General features: G+C 32.9%; 1 protein-coding gene across 1 annotated transcript; it reads right to left on the bottom strand.

The window, feature by feature from the left end:
- Positions 1-5268: 5268 nt before the first annotated feature.
- LOC115956729 (secreted RxLR effector protein 161-like) lies at positions 5269-5709 on the bottom strand. The gene has a single exon (XM_031075031.1). The coding sequence runs from the start codon at positions 5707-5709 to the stop codon at positions 5269-5271; it is 441 nt and encodes a 146-aa protein (XP_030930891.1).
- Between the last annotated feature and the right edge of the window lie 12392 nt (positions 5710-18101).

Raw genomic sequence — 18101 nt, 5'->3', positions numbered from 1 at the left:
TTTTGGTAAGGTGTATTTGGCTGATGGTTCAACCTTGGATATTGTAGGTATGGGAGACGTTCGGATATTGTTGCCCAATGGATCTGTTTGGTTACTGGAGAAGGCTCGACATATTCCTAACCTGAGGAGGAATCTAATTTCTGTTGGACAACCTGATGATGAAGGACCTGCAATACTATTTGTTGGTGGTACTTGGAAGGTTACAAAGGGAGCTAGAGTATTGGCTTGTGGAAAGAAGACTGGTACTCTGTATATGACCTTATGTCCAAGAGACACAATTGCAGTTGCTGATGCAAGTACTGATACAAGCCGATGGCACCACAGACTTGGTCACATGAGTGAGAAAGGGATGAAGATATTGCTGTTAAAAGGAAAACTACCAGAATTGAAGTCCATTGATTTTGACATGTGTGAAAGTTGCATCTTAGGAAAGCAGAAAAATGTGAGCTTCTTGAAAACTAGCAGACATCGAAGGCTGAAAAATTGGAATTAGTACACACTGATTTGTGGGGGCCTTCTCCAGTTGCATCCCTTGGAGGTTCAAGGTACTACATCACCTTTATTGATGACTCAAGCAGAAAGGTATGAGTTTATTTTCTGAAAAATAAATCTGATGTATTTGAAACTTTTAAGAAGTGGAAGGCCATGGTTGAGACAAAATCAGGTTTGAAAGTAAAATGTTTGAGGTCAGATAATGGAGGAGAGTACATAGATGGAGGGTTCAGTGAGTATTGTGCTGCACGGGGAATTAGGATGGAGAAGACCATTCCTAAGACACCACAGCAGAATGGTGTGGCTGAGTGCATGAACAGAACTCTCAATGAGCGTGCTAGAAGTATGAGGTTGCATGTTGGACTACCAAAAACTTTCTGGGCTAATGCTGTTAGCACTGCAGCTTACCTGATAAACCGAGGACCATTAGTTCCCATGGAGTTCAAACTTCCTAAGGAGGTTTGGAGCAATAAAAAGGTAAAGTTTTTGGTCGTGTTTCTTATGTTCATATTGATTCTGATACTCATAGTAAACTTAATGCAAAGTCTAAAATATGTTTTTTCACTAACTATGGTGATGAGAAATTTGGTTATAAGTTTTGGGATGAACAAAATAGGAAAATCATCAGAAGTAGAAATGTGATATTTAATGAACAGGTTATGTACAAGAACAGGTCAACTGTAGTGTCAGATGTTACAAAGATAGATTAAAAGAAATCTGAGTTTCTTAACTTAGATGAATTGACTGAAAGTACTGTCCAGAAAAGGGGTGAAGAAGATAAGGAGAATGTAAATTCACAGGTAGATCTGAGTACACCTGTAGCTGAAGTTCTCAAATCTTCCAGGAACATTAGACCTCCACAGCGTTATTCACCTGTTTTAAATTATCTCCTGTTGACTGATGGTGGTGAGTTAGAGTGTTATGATGAAGCCTTGTAAGATGAGAATTCAAGCAAGTGGGAGTTAGCCATGAAGGATGAGATGGATTCCTTGTTGGGAAATCAGACATGTGAACTGACTGAATTGCCAGTAGGAAAGAAGGCTTTGCACAACAAGTGGATATATAGAATAAAGAATGAATATGATAGTAGCAAACGTTACAAGACCAGATTAGTTGTTAAAGAATTCCAACAGAAGGAGGGCATTGACTACACATAGATATTTTCTCCAGTTGTGAAGATGTCAACAATTAGACTGGTACTGGGAATGGTGGCTGCAGAATACTTACATCTTGAGCAGTTAGATGTGAAGATAGTATTCCTTCATGGTGACTTAGAGAAAGACCTTTACATGATTCAGCTAGAAGGGTTCATTACTCAGGGACAAGAGAATCTAGTCTGCAAACTAAAAAAGAGCTTGTATGGCCTAAAACAAGCTCCTAGATAGTGGTACAAGAAATTTGACAGTTTTGTGCATAGAATTGAGTTCAAGAGATGTGAAGCTGATCACTGTTGCTATGTTAAGTCTTTTGACAGTTCTTACATCATATTACTGTTGTATGTGGATGATATGCTTATTGCAGGGTCTAGCATTGAGGAGATTAATAATCTGAAGAAGTAATTGTCCAAACAGTTTGCAATGAAGGATTTGGGAGCTGCAAAACAAATCCTTGGTATGAGAATCATTAAAGACAAGGCTAATGGTACATTGAAACTTTCACAGTCAGAGTATGTGAAGAAAGTTCTCCACAGGTTCAACATGAATGAAGCTAAATCAGTGAGCACACCCTTGGATAGTCATTTCAAACTAAGCAAAGAACAATCACCGAAGACAGAAGAGGAAATGGACCATATGAGCAAGGTGCCCTATGCCTCAACTATTGGCAGCTTGATGTATGCTATAATGTGTACAAAGCCAGACATTGCACATGCAGTGGGAGTTGTGAGCAGATTCATGAGTAGGCCTGGAAAGCAACATTGGGAGGCAGTCAAGTGGATTCTGAGATATCTGAAGGGTTCATTAGATACATGTCTTTACTTCACAGGTGCAAGTTTGAAACTGCAGAGTTATGTAGATGCTGATTTTGCTGGTAATATTGATAGTAGAAAGAGTACTACTGGGTTTGTTTTTACTCTGGGTGGTACAGCTATATCATGGGTTTCAAATCTACAGAAGATTGTTACTTTGTCTACTATAGAAGCTGAGTATGTTGCAGCAACTGAAGCTGGAAAAAAGATGATTTGGCTACATGGTTTCTTAGATGAATTCGGTAATAAGCAGGAGATAGGCATTCTACACAGTGACAGTCAGAGTGCAATTTTTCTTACCAAAAATTCGGCTTTTCATTCAAAGTCGAAGCATATACAGACAAAATACTACTTTATCCGTTACCTTGTTGAAGACAAGTTGGTAATACTTGAGAAGATTTATGGATCTAAAAACCCGGCAGACATGTTGACTAAGGGTGTCACCATTGAGAAGCTGAAGCTGTGTGCAGCTTCAGTTGGCCTTCTAACTTGAGGACAGGAGGATGAGTTGCAGGGATGAGGGGATTGTGTTTTTTGGAGGATTGCAGTTGATGTTGGTGATTGAACTAGTCTCCAAGTAGGAGATTTGTTGGGCTTTGTAGAGCCTAGTTTTTTTTTATCTGATTCGACAACCCGACCCGACCCGAATAATATTGCGTGGTTTTTAATGGGAGATTTACTGAGACTTAATTCATGGATCGGAGGCTTGGGCCGATAGGCCTAAGTCGGAGCCCGTTTAGCCCATTGTGGAACCAACTTTGGTGATTAGGGTTTTATATGGTTGTTGTTGTGTTTTTGATATATAGAGAAAATTGTAACTGCACCTTGTTTTTTTTTTTCTTTTTTCTCTGATAATAGTGAAATCCCTGCAACTCCGTGGACGTAGGCAAATTGCCGAACCATGTAAATATTGTCTTGTGCATGTGATTGTTTTCTTTGGCGTGTGTTTTCTTTATTTTTTTTTAGTTCTCATAGCTGGGATTTTGATTAAATTCCCTACAAGTCCTGCAACCACAGAAGGCTACACACTAGCCTCATAGTAGGACAAGCAGGAAAAGCTGACAAAAACAATAATAAAAAAACACTACATCTGAACTACGCTACAGCAAATAGCTAAAAAAATATGAAAAAAAAAAAAATACATCTGACTACCCTATAGCAAAACAACCCATTTGTGGCTTAACGTGTCTGTTGGGTAGCTACTAGAGCTTGGTACTCATGCAGAAGAGATGTGGCACCATGAAGAATAATATTTGGGCAAGCGTGGGTGTTTTCAAAACAAATTTTTTTACGTGAATTCCATATGTTCCATGCTATCGTAAGCCATTGTTCCATCTCCGTACACGTAAGCCTCACGAGCATACTTCGCATCAGCGTGAAGAAGTCTGAGATCTGAGCATTACTCTTTTGGACCCGTCCCCTGACCAGTGCCTATACATTCCTGGCCAGAGGGTATTCCTATAATATATGCTTCACTGTTTCACTCTGCTGTTGGCACACCGCATAAAAAGGGTCTATCTGCATTTTCTTCTTTCATAGGTTATCTCAGGTTAGCAAGATGTTCAAGCATGCTCTCCACTGAAAATTTCTCACCTTTGGTGGGGTATTTAGGGACCACATGACTTCCACAAGCATTCATCTGCAGCAGCCAAAGAGTACTCCCCATTTGACGGGTTAAGCAACCTTAGTGCTACTCCATATGACGACTTTACTGAGAATACCCGAGATTTATTTTCCTTCCATTCTAGTACATCATTTGCATGCAAATTTGTCATTGGGACGCATAAAATATCCTCAATCGTGTGGTCCTCAAACTAGTAGGCTAGTTTATTTCTGTCCCATTGCTTTGTGTCTTCATCCACCAGTTCTCTAACCTTCACTGGTCAAGGTCCATCTTGATGAAAGCTTGGGGTTCGAGGCAGCCACTAATGGTTCACAATGTCTATGTAGGTTCCACTCCCCACTCTCTATCTTGACCCTTCCAGTATTACATCACGTGCCTGCAATAGGCTTCGCCACATGTATGACAGGTTACACCCAAGTTCCGCCTCTAAGAATGAGCATGCAGGGAAGTATTTAGCTTTATATACTTTATACTTTATACTTTATAGAGTAGAGAGTTTGGTTGGTTTATTAGCCCCCACACTTGCTTGGACTGTTGGGTGCAAGTTCTTAATTATATGGCTTGGAGTAGAATTTATTTTTTAATTGTTGTAGAGATGTTACTATTATGTTAGATATGAAGGAAAAACAAAGTACTGTAGCACAAGTATTTCGTTGTTCTTTTTCTGGGTGTTACATATTTCAATTTACAACTCACATCTATATATAGATTTGTTAGGAGCTTAGGATGACTACAAGCTTCAAGAATATTGTAGAAGTTTGGTTCATTTCTCATTGATTGACACTTGTCCATGAAGTGTCCACTTGTTTGCTTGTTCAATTTTGCTACTGCTAGATTCTTCATTTGTTGACATCTAGATTATACTTAGGGACCTAGTTTGACAATTACAAATTACATTCTAACACCTTCTCTTAATTTGTAATTCCCACATTTTTCTTAAACTCTTCCAATTTTTCTAAAGCACCAACTTTTGTAAAAACATCTGCTAGTTGGTCAATTGTGTTGACAAACTCAAGCTGTATTTCTTCTTCTTGCACCAATTTTCTAATAAAGTGATGGTGGAGTCCAATGTGCTTTGTTCTACTGTGAAACACCGGATTTTTGGTTATAGCAATGGCTGACATGTTGTCATAGTAGATGATGGTTGGCGTCTTTTCACATTATTGCATGTCTAAAAGAATTCTTCTTACCATACTACTTCACATGCTGCATTTGTTGCTGCTATGTATTTGGCTTCGGCGGATGATAATGCAACATTTTTCTGCTTCTTTAAGGACCAAGAAATTGGTTTTGTACCTAGGCAGAATAAGTAACCAGAAGTGCTCTTGCAATCATCAATTGAACCTGCCCAGTCGCTATATGTATATCCCACTAGCTTGCTATCTTTTTCTTTCACATATTTGATGCCAAATTTCTTTGTACCTTTTAGGTAGCGTAGAATTCTTTTTGCTGTTGTGAGGTGGATTTTGCTTGGTTCATTCATGAATCTAGAAATAAGATTGACTGGGTGCACAATATCTAGCCTTGTGTTTGTTAAATAAATTAAGCTTCCAACCAAACTTCGATAATTTCTAGCATCAACTTTTTCTGCGCCATCTTCTAAGTGCAATTTCTCATTGAATGCCATTGGGGTGAATACTAGTTTGCAGTTGTTCATTTGGAACCTTTTGAGTAGATCTTCAAGATAATTTTCTTGAGAAATAAATATTTCTCCTTTGCATTGACGTACTTGGATCCCTAGAAAATATTTCATGGGACCTAAGTCTATCATTTCATATTCTTTCATCGTTGCTCCTTTAAATTCTGAAACCATCTCTGGGTTTGTACCTGCATAAATAAGATCTTCAACATATAAACAAATTAAAAGAAAATCTTTTATACATTTTTTCTTGAAATATAGTGATGGTTCACTTAGACTTCTTTGGAATCCATTTTGCTGAAAATATGAGTCAATTTTGCTATTCCATTCTCGTGGCGCTTGCTTTAGTCCATATAAGGCCTTTTTGAGATGATAGACCTTGTCTACTTTTCCTTTCTACACATAGCCTGGAGGTTGCTCCACATATACCTCTTCTTCGAGTTCTCCATTTAAAAATGTTGCTTTTACATCAAGCTGTAAAACTTGTAGCTCCATTTGGGCTGCTATGGCTAGGACAATTCTGATAGTTTCCATGTAAGCAACTGGAGCAAAAGCTTCATTGAAATCCACACCTGGTTGTTGTGAGTAACCTTTTGCCACTAATCGCGCCTTGTGCTTTTCAATTGAACCATCTTCTTTGTACTTGGTCTTATAGACCCATTTTAGCCCGATTACTTCTTTGTCTTCAAGTTGATCAACAAGTTCCCATGTGTTGTTCTTTTCAATGGTTGCAATTTCATCATCCATTGCTTTTATCCAGACTTCTTCTTTAGTTGCTTCTTCAAAATTTTGAGGCTCACATGCAAAAAATGCTACATCATAGGATTCATAAATTTCTTTGAGAGAACGTACTCTTCCTGGTGGAGTTTCAAACTCTGAAGATGTTCCAATTGATGGACTTGCTCTTGTTGATGAGCTGTGGCTTGGACTTGCACTTGGAGTTGATTGAGAACTTGAACCTTCTTGATTTGTCACTGGTTCAATAATCTCTAACATTTTAGGCCCTTGACTAGAATCACTTTCCCAATTCCATGTTGCTGATTCATTAAAAATAACATCACGAGAAATCACCATCTTGTTTGTTTTGGGATTGTAAAGGCGGTAGCCTTTTGATTCATTGATGTAGCCAACAAAGATGTTCTTTTCTCCTTTTTCATCAAACTTTTCTCTTTCTTGTTTTGGAATATGAGCATAAGCAACACATCCAAACACTTTCAGTAGATGGACTTGAGGTTTCTGTCCATGCCAAGCTTGAAAAGGAGTCTTGTTCAGAACAACCTTTGTAGGAGACCTGTTTAAGATATAAACAGCAACGTTAACTACTTCAGCCCAAAAATTATTTGATAGCACTTTCCATTTTAACATGCTTCGTGCCATTTCCACAATTGTACGGTTTTTGCATTCTGCCACGTCATTTTGTTGTGGAATATGATGGACTGTGAGTTGTCTTTGAATACCTTGCTCTTTGCAATATTTTTGGAAGGGTTCATAAATAAATTCTCCACCATGATCTGTTTTGAGAGTCTTCATTTTTTTGCTGCTTTGTTTCTCTACAAAAGCTTTAAATTGAAGAAAAACATTAAAAGCCTCTGATTTTTGTTTAAGAAAATAGACCCACATCATTCTAGTATAGTCATCAACAAATAAGAGAAAGTATCTATTATCATTGAGTGATGGGGTTCTTGTTGGTCCACAAATATTAGCATGCACCAATTCAAGTGGTGCTCGGGCTCTCCATGCAATTTTTGAAAACACGCCTATGTATTTTTCCATAAATACAACCTTCACAAACTTGATTTAGCTTAGCAATAGGAGGCAATCCTATGATCATATTTTTATCCTTTAGTAATTTGAGGCCATTATAATTTAAGTGTCCATATCTTAAATGCCACAAATATGCTTCATCTATTTTTTTTTTTTTAGTTTTAAAAGCAAAATTCTCAGCTAGTGGCATAGTGAGAGGAAAAACATTTTTGGAATTCATTTTTACTTTTGCCACTATGGAATTATTCTTCTTATCTATGATTTTCCCTTCATCATCATCAAAATTTATTTTGTAACCTTTCCTTGATAATTGTCCAAGACTTAATAGATTTGTAGCTAAACCAAGAACATAATGCACATCATAGATAAGTTTAGAGTTACCTCCTTTTGATTCAACAACTACTACATCTTTTCCATCAATGTCATGAAATTTTCCATCTACAAGCTTCACTTTGGACGCGTAGCCTTCATCAAGACTCATGAAAAATTCTTTGCTTCCTGTCATATGATTACTGCAAGCACTATCTAGATACCATGTACTTCTGGGTTCTTGTTGTACAAACATACATGAGAAAAACACTTGTGTGTTTTCAACTTCCTTAGTGAAGTTGGCTTCATCATTTTTTAACATCTTTATACCAGCAGTCTCTTTGAGAGTGATTTGGGATTTTACATTTAGTGCATCGAAAATAGCAATTTTTAGACTTATGTCTAGATTTTTTACAGATTATGCATTAAGAGTCAGAGTTAGCAAAAGAATTTCTTTGGCTTGAAAAACTTCTTTTTCCTCTGCCTCAACCTCTAAAATTTTGTTTTCCTCGTCCTTCTCCAGTTTGATCCCTTTGTTGGGAGGAGCTGCTGGCTTTGTTTTCTTGTTCATTTTTTGTGTTTTTATTGGATGTAATTTTTACTTTAGATTGAAATGCTTGTTCAAAAGACTGAGTAGAAAATTTGCCCATTCTTTTTTCATGTGCTTCAAGAGATCCACAAAGCTCATCTAGTGCAAGCTTTGATAAGGCTTTAGCTTCTTCAATTGCAACAACCACATGTTCAAATTTTATTGACAAACTTCTTAGTATTTTCTATACAATTTTTCGATCATTTATATTATCTCCATAGCCTCTTATTTGATTTATTATTGCTGAAACTTTAGAGAAAAATTCTTGCACAGTTTCATTTTCTTTCATTTGCAAGTTATCAAATTCTCTCTAAAGATTTTGTAGTTTAATAAAAATTACTTTATCATAGCCACTAAATTGCTTTTTTAAAATTTCCCATGCTTCTTTGTATTTAATTGCACCTGAAATTCTAGGGAAAATAGTTTTACTTACCCCTTGTTGGATGAAGAGTAGAGCCCTTGCATCTCTTTGCTTGTTTTGCTTGTACTCCTTTAGCTTTGCTGTTGTCAAAGTTGACAGATCTTCTGGCTATTCATAGCCTTCCTCAATTAAATCCCACAAGTCTTGTGAGATGAAGAGTGTCTTCATTTGTGTGCTCCAAAAATCATAGCTCTCACCGGTGAAGATGGGAACAATGTTTTGGGCATAGTTGAAGGTGGCTATACTTGTACTTGCTGCCATGGTTTATGGTTTGTGAATGTCTGGTTTATAGTTTTAGGACAAAAGGGGCTGGCAACCTACTCTGATACCAAAATTGTTGGATGCAAGTTCTTAATTATATGGCTAGGAGTAGAATTTAGTTTTTAACTTTTGTAGAGATGTTATTGTTATGCTAGGTATGAAGGAAAAACAGAGTATTACAACACAAATATTTCATTGTTCTTTTTCCGAATGTTACATACTTCATTTTACAACTCACATCTATATATAGATGTGTTAGGAGTTTAGGATGACTGCAAACTTCAAGAATACTGCAGAAGTTTGGTTCATTTCTCATTGATTGACACTTGTCCATGAGGTGTCCACTTGTTTCCTTGTCCACTTTGACAATTACAAATTACATTCTAACATGGACATCATGGCTAAGTTGAAAGCATATATATCCCGAAAACCCATCCCCCCTTTTTTCTTTAGGTCGCATAACCTTTTCCAGTTTATCCAATGTACTTTCTTCTCGTCACTCATCTGTCCCCACCAATATTTCGCAATAATAGAGTTAATATCATTGCAAAGGTTCTTCGGTAGTTTGAAAAGGCTCATTGAATATGTTGATATGACTTGCGCAATGGATTTGATGAGGACCTCTCTCCCTGCTTTCAAAATGGTTTTTTCTTTCCATCTGGTGACTCGCTTAGCTATTCTCTCTCTTAGTTCTTTGAACGTATTCACCTTGTTCTTTCCTCCCACCATTGGCAAGCCCAAGTATTTCTTAAATTCAGTCACTATCTAAGCGTTGAGCATGTTCCGAATCCTTTCTTGTATCCCTCTATCCATATTTGGTCTGAAGAATAATGCCGTTTTCTACCGATTAATGGCCTGGTCACCCTGTTTTAATCCTCGTGTCGAATGGATAAAACCTCGAGGCTCTCCATTGATGAGTACCGAATAGCTTGCTAAGGATACACCTTGCATGGCCAGATTTACCTACCTGTCCGAGAACCCCATTTTGAGCATTATCTTGCACAAAAACTCCCATTCAACTTGATCGTATGCTTTACTGATGTCAAGCTTGATCGCCATGTGGCCAACCTTGACCTGTCTTCTATTCCTCAATCCATGCAGCATCTCGTACGTTACTAAGGTGTAATTTGAGATCAGTCTATCCGATACGAATAGACTGATCCATATTAGGTAAAAATTAAAAATCCTGAAGGGTTATACAATATTGTTGGTCATATTAGGTAAAATTAAAAATCCTGAGGGGTTATACAATATTGTTGGTTTTAAATATATTGACAAAAGCTTTTATGTTAAGGTGGTGCCCTACTATGTTGTATCAAATCCTCAACGATTTTAATTTAATCCATATTAGTTAGGTTTTGTCTTCCTCAATGTTTCTTCATATTTATAAATGGAAACATTTATATTTAAATTGCCACTTGTCTACCAAGCAGCGAACATAGGTGTTGTTGTTAGAAATGATGAAGGTCATATCATTGTTGCATTGATGATAAGAACACAGTAAAGGTTTGATGTTATTAAGAGATGTCAAGTATGTTAAAGAAAGGTATAAGATTAGGGTTATTAGGTTTGAACCCGTTGGTGAATACAATAAAAATACCAGAGAAATAGAACAACATGTATTTCACTTTTTTTTTAAGGTAGATTTAAGCTCTTTACGGTTGGCAAGACTCAAGTCTAGTGCAACAAACCTTCTCTTGTTGAGTCCAAAACTCCACCAAAAGAACACCTCTTTTTACTTAGAAATTCTCTAGATATGTCCATTTTCGTTTATATTAATACAACTGGGCCCAATTTTCACATTTACAAATTAATAATGATTCTCTCTTCTTATCAATGAGGGATTCCACATTTGATAATATACTAACTCCTCACTTACCATATTAAAATCTCATATCTTTTTATTAAATTTACCAATTTATTAAAATAAAATTTTAAAATTAAAATGATCAACAACAATGTTTGGTTATGTGGAGATATGGTTGAGTGGATGTGAATACGTGTTGGTGTGAGGGTTAGGATAAGGAGTTTAGGGTATGGTAGGGTCCAGTGTATGACTTCTTTGAAAGAGTCACCTTCTCCATGTGAGACTAGTTTTAGGGGTCTCTATCTCTAAACAAGACTACTCAAGTTTAAGCACAAATGAGTAACCCTTATTCAATAAGAACAGCAAGAGTTAAAAATCCTTATTTATACAACAATAGAACTAACCTAATTGGCAACATGACTTCATATTATTGTTTCACTAATCCCATATGTGCTCTTACTAATTAAGAATGAGTTTACTAGAATTAACACATGTGATTAGTGTGCTTGACCCTAACTAACTCACTCTAGCCCATTTAATAATCACTAACTATCCAAATCATGTTCAACCTCTGAAAATCTTATATATCCATTTGAGCTCTTGGTTGTCACCTCAAGACTAACTCAAGTACATGGAAGAGCAGAGGGAACTATTGTGTTAATCAATAATCATTTTAGTAAAGGAGTGTTGATTGACACTTCAAGGCGAGAGGAAGTGTTGAATAGTCACCTTGGAGTGTTGGTCCACATTTTCCTCTATGTTAGGGAACTTTGATAGGGAAATTTGATGATGTTGCACTTCCTTTATGTTCCTATCAATTGAGGGAGAGAACAACCAAATTGCAAACAAAGGAGGGAATAAAGCTTTCGGCAACGGAGAGGGCAACTCAATTTGTGCATGAATTGGGTATGGGATGTGGATTGAAGGTGACTCAATTGGTGTTATATAAGTGTGATAAATGACGAAAATGCTAAGTTTGACATCCATCATTTAATGGTAGAGATAATTTAGACATAATAACAAAATGTTGGGAACTAAATTGACATATTTAAAATGCTAGAAACTATTTTTAACATATAAGGAAAACATCATATTATATTATATATAATAAAAGTTGGGCTTAGACGCTGTGGTTACGCTACGTGGCTCCACCAAATTGCAAAAATTTTATTAAATTTTTAGATTTTTAAAGAACTAAAAAGGAATAGTATACTACTAGGACTCTAATCATTAAGTAATTTATCTCTTTAAAAAAATATAAAAAATAATAAATATAAAATTTTCCAAGTTTTTCAAAATAAAATCAAGCTAGTTGGCAGTAATTCCTGTGGATATGAACATAGACGGTTAAAAAAATAAAGAAAAGGTTGTACTCCTACCATCTATTTCACCGGGTGCTTTTGAATTTTTCAATTGGGACTATCGCTCACAACTTTTTTATTTTAATTTGTATAGATCAATATTAGATTAATCAAAAAAATATTATATAGTAAGTGTAAAATAAAAACTGCTTCATGTAAGATTGTATGTAAATTAATATTAGATCAATTAGGACTCTAAATTATTCTTATCTCTAATTCATTATTATCATAAAATAAGTGTATCTCTTAAAAAAAAAATGAAATAAAAAACTGCAGATTAATATTAGATTAATTAGGACTATAATTCATTCATATCTCAAATTCAAAAAATTAGGACTCTAATTCATTGTTATCATAAAGTAAGTGTATCTCTAAAAAAAAAAAACATACTGCTTCCCATAAGTTTTTTTTTTTTTGGTATTAACTTTAATGTAAAAAAAAAAATATATAAATATATATATATATATATATCTCTAATAACAATAGCTAATAACGTTAACTATTTTTTTTGGGATAAAGTATTAAAAAAAAAAACTAATATGTAATTAACCTAAACTTCTTGATTAGGTAACTTTAAGGAGTTTAGAGTATTTGATTTTTATTTGGACTCCTTTTTTAGGTGGAGTAGGTATATATATACACAGTTAGTTGATGTAGTTCTTCATTCTCCAACTTATTGTACAGTTCTTTTATTTAGGCTTCCATTTTTCTATCTACAATCATGTAGGTATGTATTTTTTACTCTAATTCTTTTATTATAATCAATTAAATACGTTTTATGTATTTGTTGCCTTTTGTTTAAGCTAATTTCCTTATATTTTTCTTTTTTTGAGGGAGTAATTTCCTTATGTTTGATCTAATTCATATGTTAATAGTTTGATCCAATTTAATTATTTTGTTGTCCAATATATATGTAAGTTGTCATAGTAAATTCCAATCATAGACTATTAAATTTACATACAATTTTGCAATCTATATGGTACTTTGTTTTTTTTAAATCTGTTTAATTTTCTTCTTGATTTTTTTTTTTTTTTCAAGTTTGTCAAAAAAGATTTTAAGCATCCTAAGAAAGGTTTGTAATTTAGATGTAGAACTTTGCAATTTTTTTTTAATTAGAGCAAAGGTCTTATTCCTCAAATAGTTCTATCTTTAAAAAGTGGCCAATTTTATGTTACTTTGTCTAAAGATTTCAATCATTAATATTATTGTTAACAATACTGTAAATCACTTATATTGTAGATTCATTAGATATAATATTCATATGTGAATAGTTTGATACATATAACTACAAATGATATTATAATAGCACAATTGGTATGTTAGAAGATAATTTTGTATTAAGGTGCTATCATTTTATATTTGACGGTTGTTATACCAATGCAATTTATTCCTTTAGTTATAATAATTACTTATTTGGTTATAATATATATATATATATATATATATAAAACCAAAGCCTCTGGAGTTCCTACAATTTTCCTCGTCACCACTATTTTCTTTTTCTTTTTATTTTAGATTCTTTTTATTTTAGGTTTTATATCTTATATATTTATTATTTCTCTTTAACGTGTAATTATCTTATCAAGTATTACAATAATTTAGTTTAAGTAAAACTCTATTAGATATATGTTTCAAGAGCCTAAAAATTCTATTACAATTTTCCACGTCACCACTATTTTCTTTTTATTTTTATTTTAGATTCTTTTTATTTTAGATTTTATATCTTATATATTTATTATTTCTCTTTAACGTGTAATTATCTTATCAAGTATTACAATAATTTAGTTTAAGTAAAACTCTATTAGATATATGTTTCAAGAGCCTGAAAATTCTGTTACAATTTTCCACGTCACCACTATTTTCTTTTTCTTTTTATTTTAGGTTTTATATCTTATATATTTATTATTTCTCTTCAACGTGTAATTATCTTATCAAGTATTACAATAATTTAGTTTAAGTAAAACTCTATTAGATATATGTTTCAAGAGCTTGAAAATTCTATTTCAATTTTCCACGTCACCACTATTTTCTTTTTCTTTTTATTTTAGGTTTTATATCTTATATATTTATTATTTCTCTTCAACGTGTAATTATCTTATCAAGTATTACAATAATTTAGTTTAAGTAAAACTCTATTAGATATATGTTTCAAGAGCTTGAAAATTCTATTTCAACTAAAATTCTATAACAAAAATTTCAACAAATATAAACCCCTACCAATTCTATTAGATATATGTTTCAAGAGCTTGAAAATTCTATTTCAACTAAAATTCTATAACAAAAATTTCAACAAATATAAACCCCTGCCAATGTTGAAATCCTTCATACTCACTCAAATTTTCACAAAAAAAACACACACACAGCAAATTGAAGATTTTGCAACGTTGTAACCATCCATGGAGTTGCTCAGAGTAAATGCAAAGGTAAGGACATGTTGCCATCTTTCAGCTTATACTCTCTATGATTACTACTTTATAATATTGTTATTGTTGTGACTTGTGAGCGGGTTTATTAGTATGAAAAATCTACATGTGAAAATTTTAATTGTAAAAATTTGTTTTTACAATTAAAACATTAGATTTAACCATAATTTTGATTTAATAATTAACAATTTCATCAATCAAATTTTCTCTAACGTTGGTGTAATTTGTACTACCAAGTATGTTATATATAGAACCCTCATATGATCTTGGAAAAACCACTCTATAAAAACAATTGTTATCAATAACAAGAAGAAGAGCTTATTCCTGACCATCAAAACCACAAATTTTCTGTTATCAATAATCAATTTTATATTAATGTTGTGATATGGTCCATAGGTTTTTTTTTTTTTAAAGAAGTATAGTCCATATGGGAATGGTTTAGATGTTTCCTACTTTATTTTGGAATCTCAAATTGATTAGTAGAATAATATGGAGTGAGGATGTGCATTATTCATATTAAAAGTGGCAATTCACATTGATAAGAAACTAAATAAGGGCGTATAATAATTTCTATACATATGGTGGTGGTATAGCGTTAGTGCATGTGAGAGTTAGAAGACAAAGTTTTGTCTTTTTTAATTCTTTTTTCTTCAATCATTTTATGATGGTTGCTGTTGAAAGGTAGAGATAGAGTTATTTTTTGTTTTGTTTTTGGTTATTTGTTGGCTTATAAATTCTATTCAGTTCTTTTATGTGTTTCTATACAATTTTATAGGCTCTATTCAATACTATTAGTGGAAGCAATTGGACTTGCTTGGTGATTTTGTTGAAAGAGCTTACAGGTATTGATATAAATTATTATTATTTAAAAAATTTCATCAATTATTAATATACAATGAATCGTTGGACGCTATTAAAAGAGAATTGGATGTCAAATTGTAGAATAAATTGGGGTGGGGTTATTATGAAATTTATTGACATTAAGAGTGTTTGGTTTTACATTGTAAATCTTTGATGAATTGGTATAATTTGGTGTTATACTTGATACTAATTTGGTGAAAAATTAAGTAGCTTGAAGAAGTTGAGAAAAGAGAAGAGCCTAAGAAAGGGAGGAAATACATTCTTGAAAAGTATTAGATAAAGCTTGAAGATGTAAGCACAATTATATATTTATTATATTTATTGGTTCTTTTGTAATACTTATTAGACCAAATGTAAGAGCACATTATGATTATTGTAATATATTACTTCATAATATTTGTATTTATCTCATTTTTAATATTACTTCATAATATTACATGTTTCATCTTATATTAGAGCCAATTTAGCTTTCAATAATTGAAATTTGATAAATGTTTAAACCTGAACATGTTAACATTTGATTTAAAACAATCTCGTACATCGCACAGGTTAACGACTAGTAATTATATATATTCTACAAAAACCGTGCAACGCATGGGCCTTCAACTAGTCTATATATATATATATATATAAAACCGAAGCCTTTGCAGGCACCACAATTTTTCACATCAGCACAATATTTAAAAAATAAAAAATAAAAACAAAAACATTATAACTCCTCAAAACCCTAGCAACCTTACCCCTCTCTCAAGTTAAGAAATATAAAAACCACGGTTTCTGCAAACTCTCAAAATAAAAATATTATAACTCCTCAAAATCCTAGCAACCTTACCCCTCTCAAGTTAAGAAATATAAAGCCACAATTTCTCCAGACGTAGAAAGCCCTAAACGCACGGTATAACATTCAAGATCTACAATGTACGATATAGATTTTAGCTTATAAAGTTCAACTTTTGTAAGGTTAGTTTTGTTTATATATTAATTAATACATAGTACTTTGTTCACCATTGAATACTCATATAATCAATTTCCAATTCAGTGTTCAAGAATTAAACCAAAATTCTAACTGCGCTATCATAAAATATTATTATTAGTATGAATTTTATGGAGTTGCGGTGTTCAGGAATTAAACCAAAATTCTTTTAAATTATCTATATTATTTTGTCCTCCAAAAATTTTCTCTCTTTGATTTTAGTATATTATGTTTCTTAAGCTATAGAGAGATTTTCTTTGGTTTCTACAAGCTTTCTCTCTCCAGATGTAGGAAGCCCTAAATGCACGGTATAACATTCAAGATCTATAACTCACGGTATAGATTTTAGCTTATAAAGTTCAATTTTTGTAAGGTTAGTTTGTTTATATATTTTGATAGAGAAACATGTTCAATGTGGTACGGCTTAATAATCGCATTAATAGCCAATAGTTAATACCATTTGCAAATTCAATTCATGGAGTTGCAATTTTCATTAAATCTTTCTATGGCTTGAAGCACTTGCATTTTAACAAATTGGACATGTCTTTAAAGTCCTTTTATTTCTTTGGGGAAAAAAAGGAGAGGATATGTTAAAACTTGGCATCATTAACTTATAAGAGAGGATATGTTCTTAGATGGTAGGAATAGGACAAAATGGTTACACATTTGTTACGCCTGACTGCCAAAAATTACTCATAAAGATGTATGCACATGATCTACTTTCCTTTGCTTTTAGTGAAAGATTAAATGCACGCCAATGTTGAGATCAACCACTCTAAAAAAATAGTCTGTGTAATCATAAAATATTATTATTAGTATGAATTTTATGGAGTTGCGGTGTTCAGAAATTAAATTTTAAGGCTCAGTTGCACAATATGTATATATTCTTCAGAATACTACTTTAAATAGTAAGTCAATGTGTCTCTTACAATTGTGTATTAGTTAGAATTATTTTCAAATGATTGTACCAATAAAGGCAAATGTGTATAAATTTTGTTTAACTATCCCGTGCATCGAACAGGTTAGCGACTAGTTATTATTATTATATAATAAAAGTTGGGTTTAGAAGCTATAATTGCACCACGTGGTTTCACCAAATTTCATGAATTTTAATAAATTTTTTAATTTTAAGAATAGATATATACATTTTTTTGGATAAATATGACAAATCAAGTAATGAAAGAAAGTAGTATTTCATTTAAAACTATAACAGCTGTGTCTATCTAAAATGTTATCAACAAAGTCTAAAATCAATAGAATAGAATTACCTAAGGATAGAATTTAAATAAAAAAGAGAGATGAAAAAATGTAAAAGAAAAAAAAAAGATTGAATTTGCATTTTTTTTTTCCTACATATAGAACTTGCATTTTTTTTTTTCCCTACGTTCAATTTTTTTTTTTTTTTTTTTTGGTGGATAAATTTATCTTATGTCATCTTTTTCCTAATAATAAAGAAAAAAAAAAGTATTTGAGTTTCACCTAAACTACTTATTTTTGTTCATATCATCTTCTTCACAACCTAAAATTCCCATTATATACACAAAGTTTTTTGGTATTTGTTTCTAAAAAAAAAAGAATTTTGTTATTTCATTATTTCTACTACATACTTTA

The sequence above is a fragment of the Quercus lobata genome, chromosome 8 (genome assembly GCF_001633185.2).
Source record: "Quercus lobata isolate SW786 chromosome 8, ValleyOak3.0 Primary Assembly, whole genome shotgun sequence".
NCBI lineage: Eukaryota > Viridiplantae > Streptophyta > Magnoliopsida > Fagales > Fagaceae > Quercus > Quercus lobata.
This window is presented reverse-complemented; position numbering and strand designations above follow the sequence as displayed.

What these genes read in the sequence shown, in the direction of transcription:
- LOC115956729 (XM_031075031.1), bottom strand. Translation starts at nt 5,709, where the DNA reads ATGGCATTCAATGAGAAATTGCACTTAGAAGATGGCGCAGAAAAAGTT.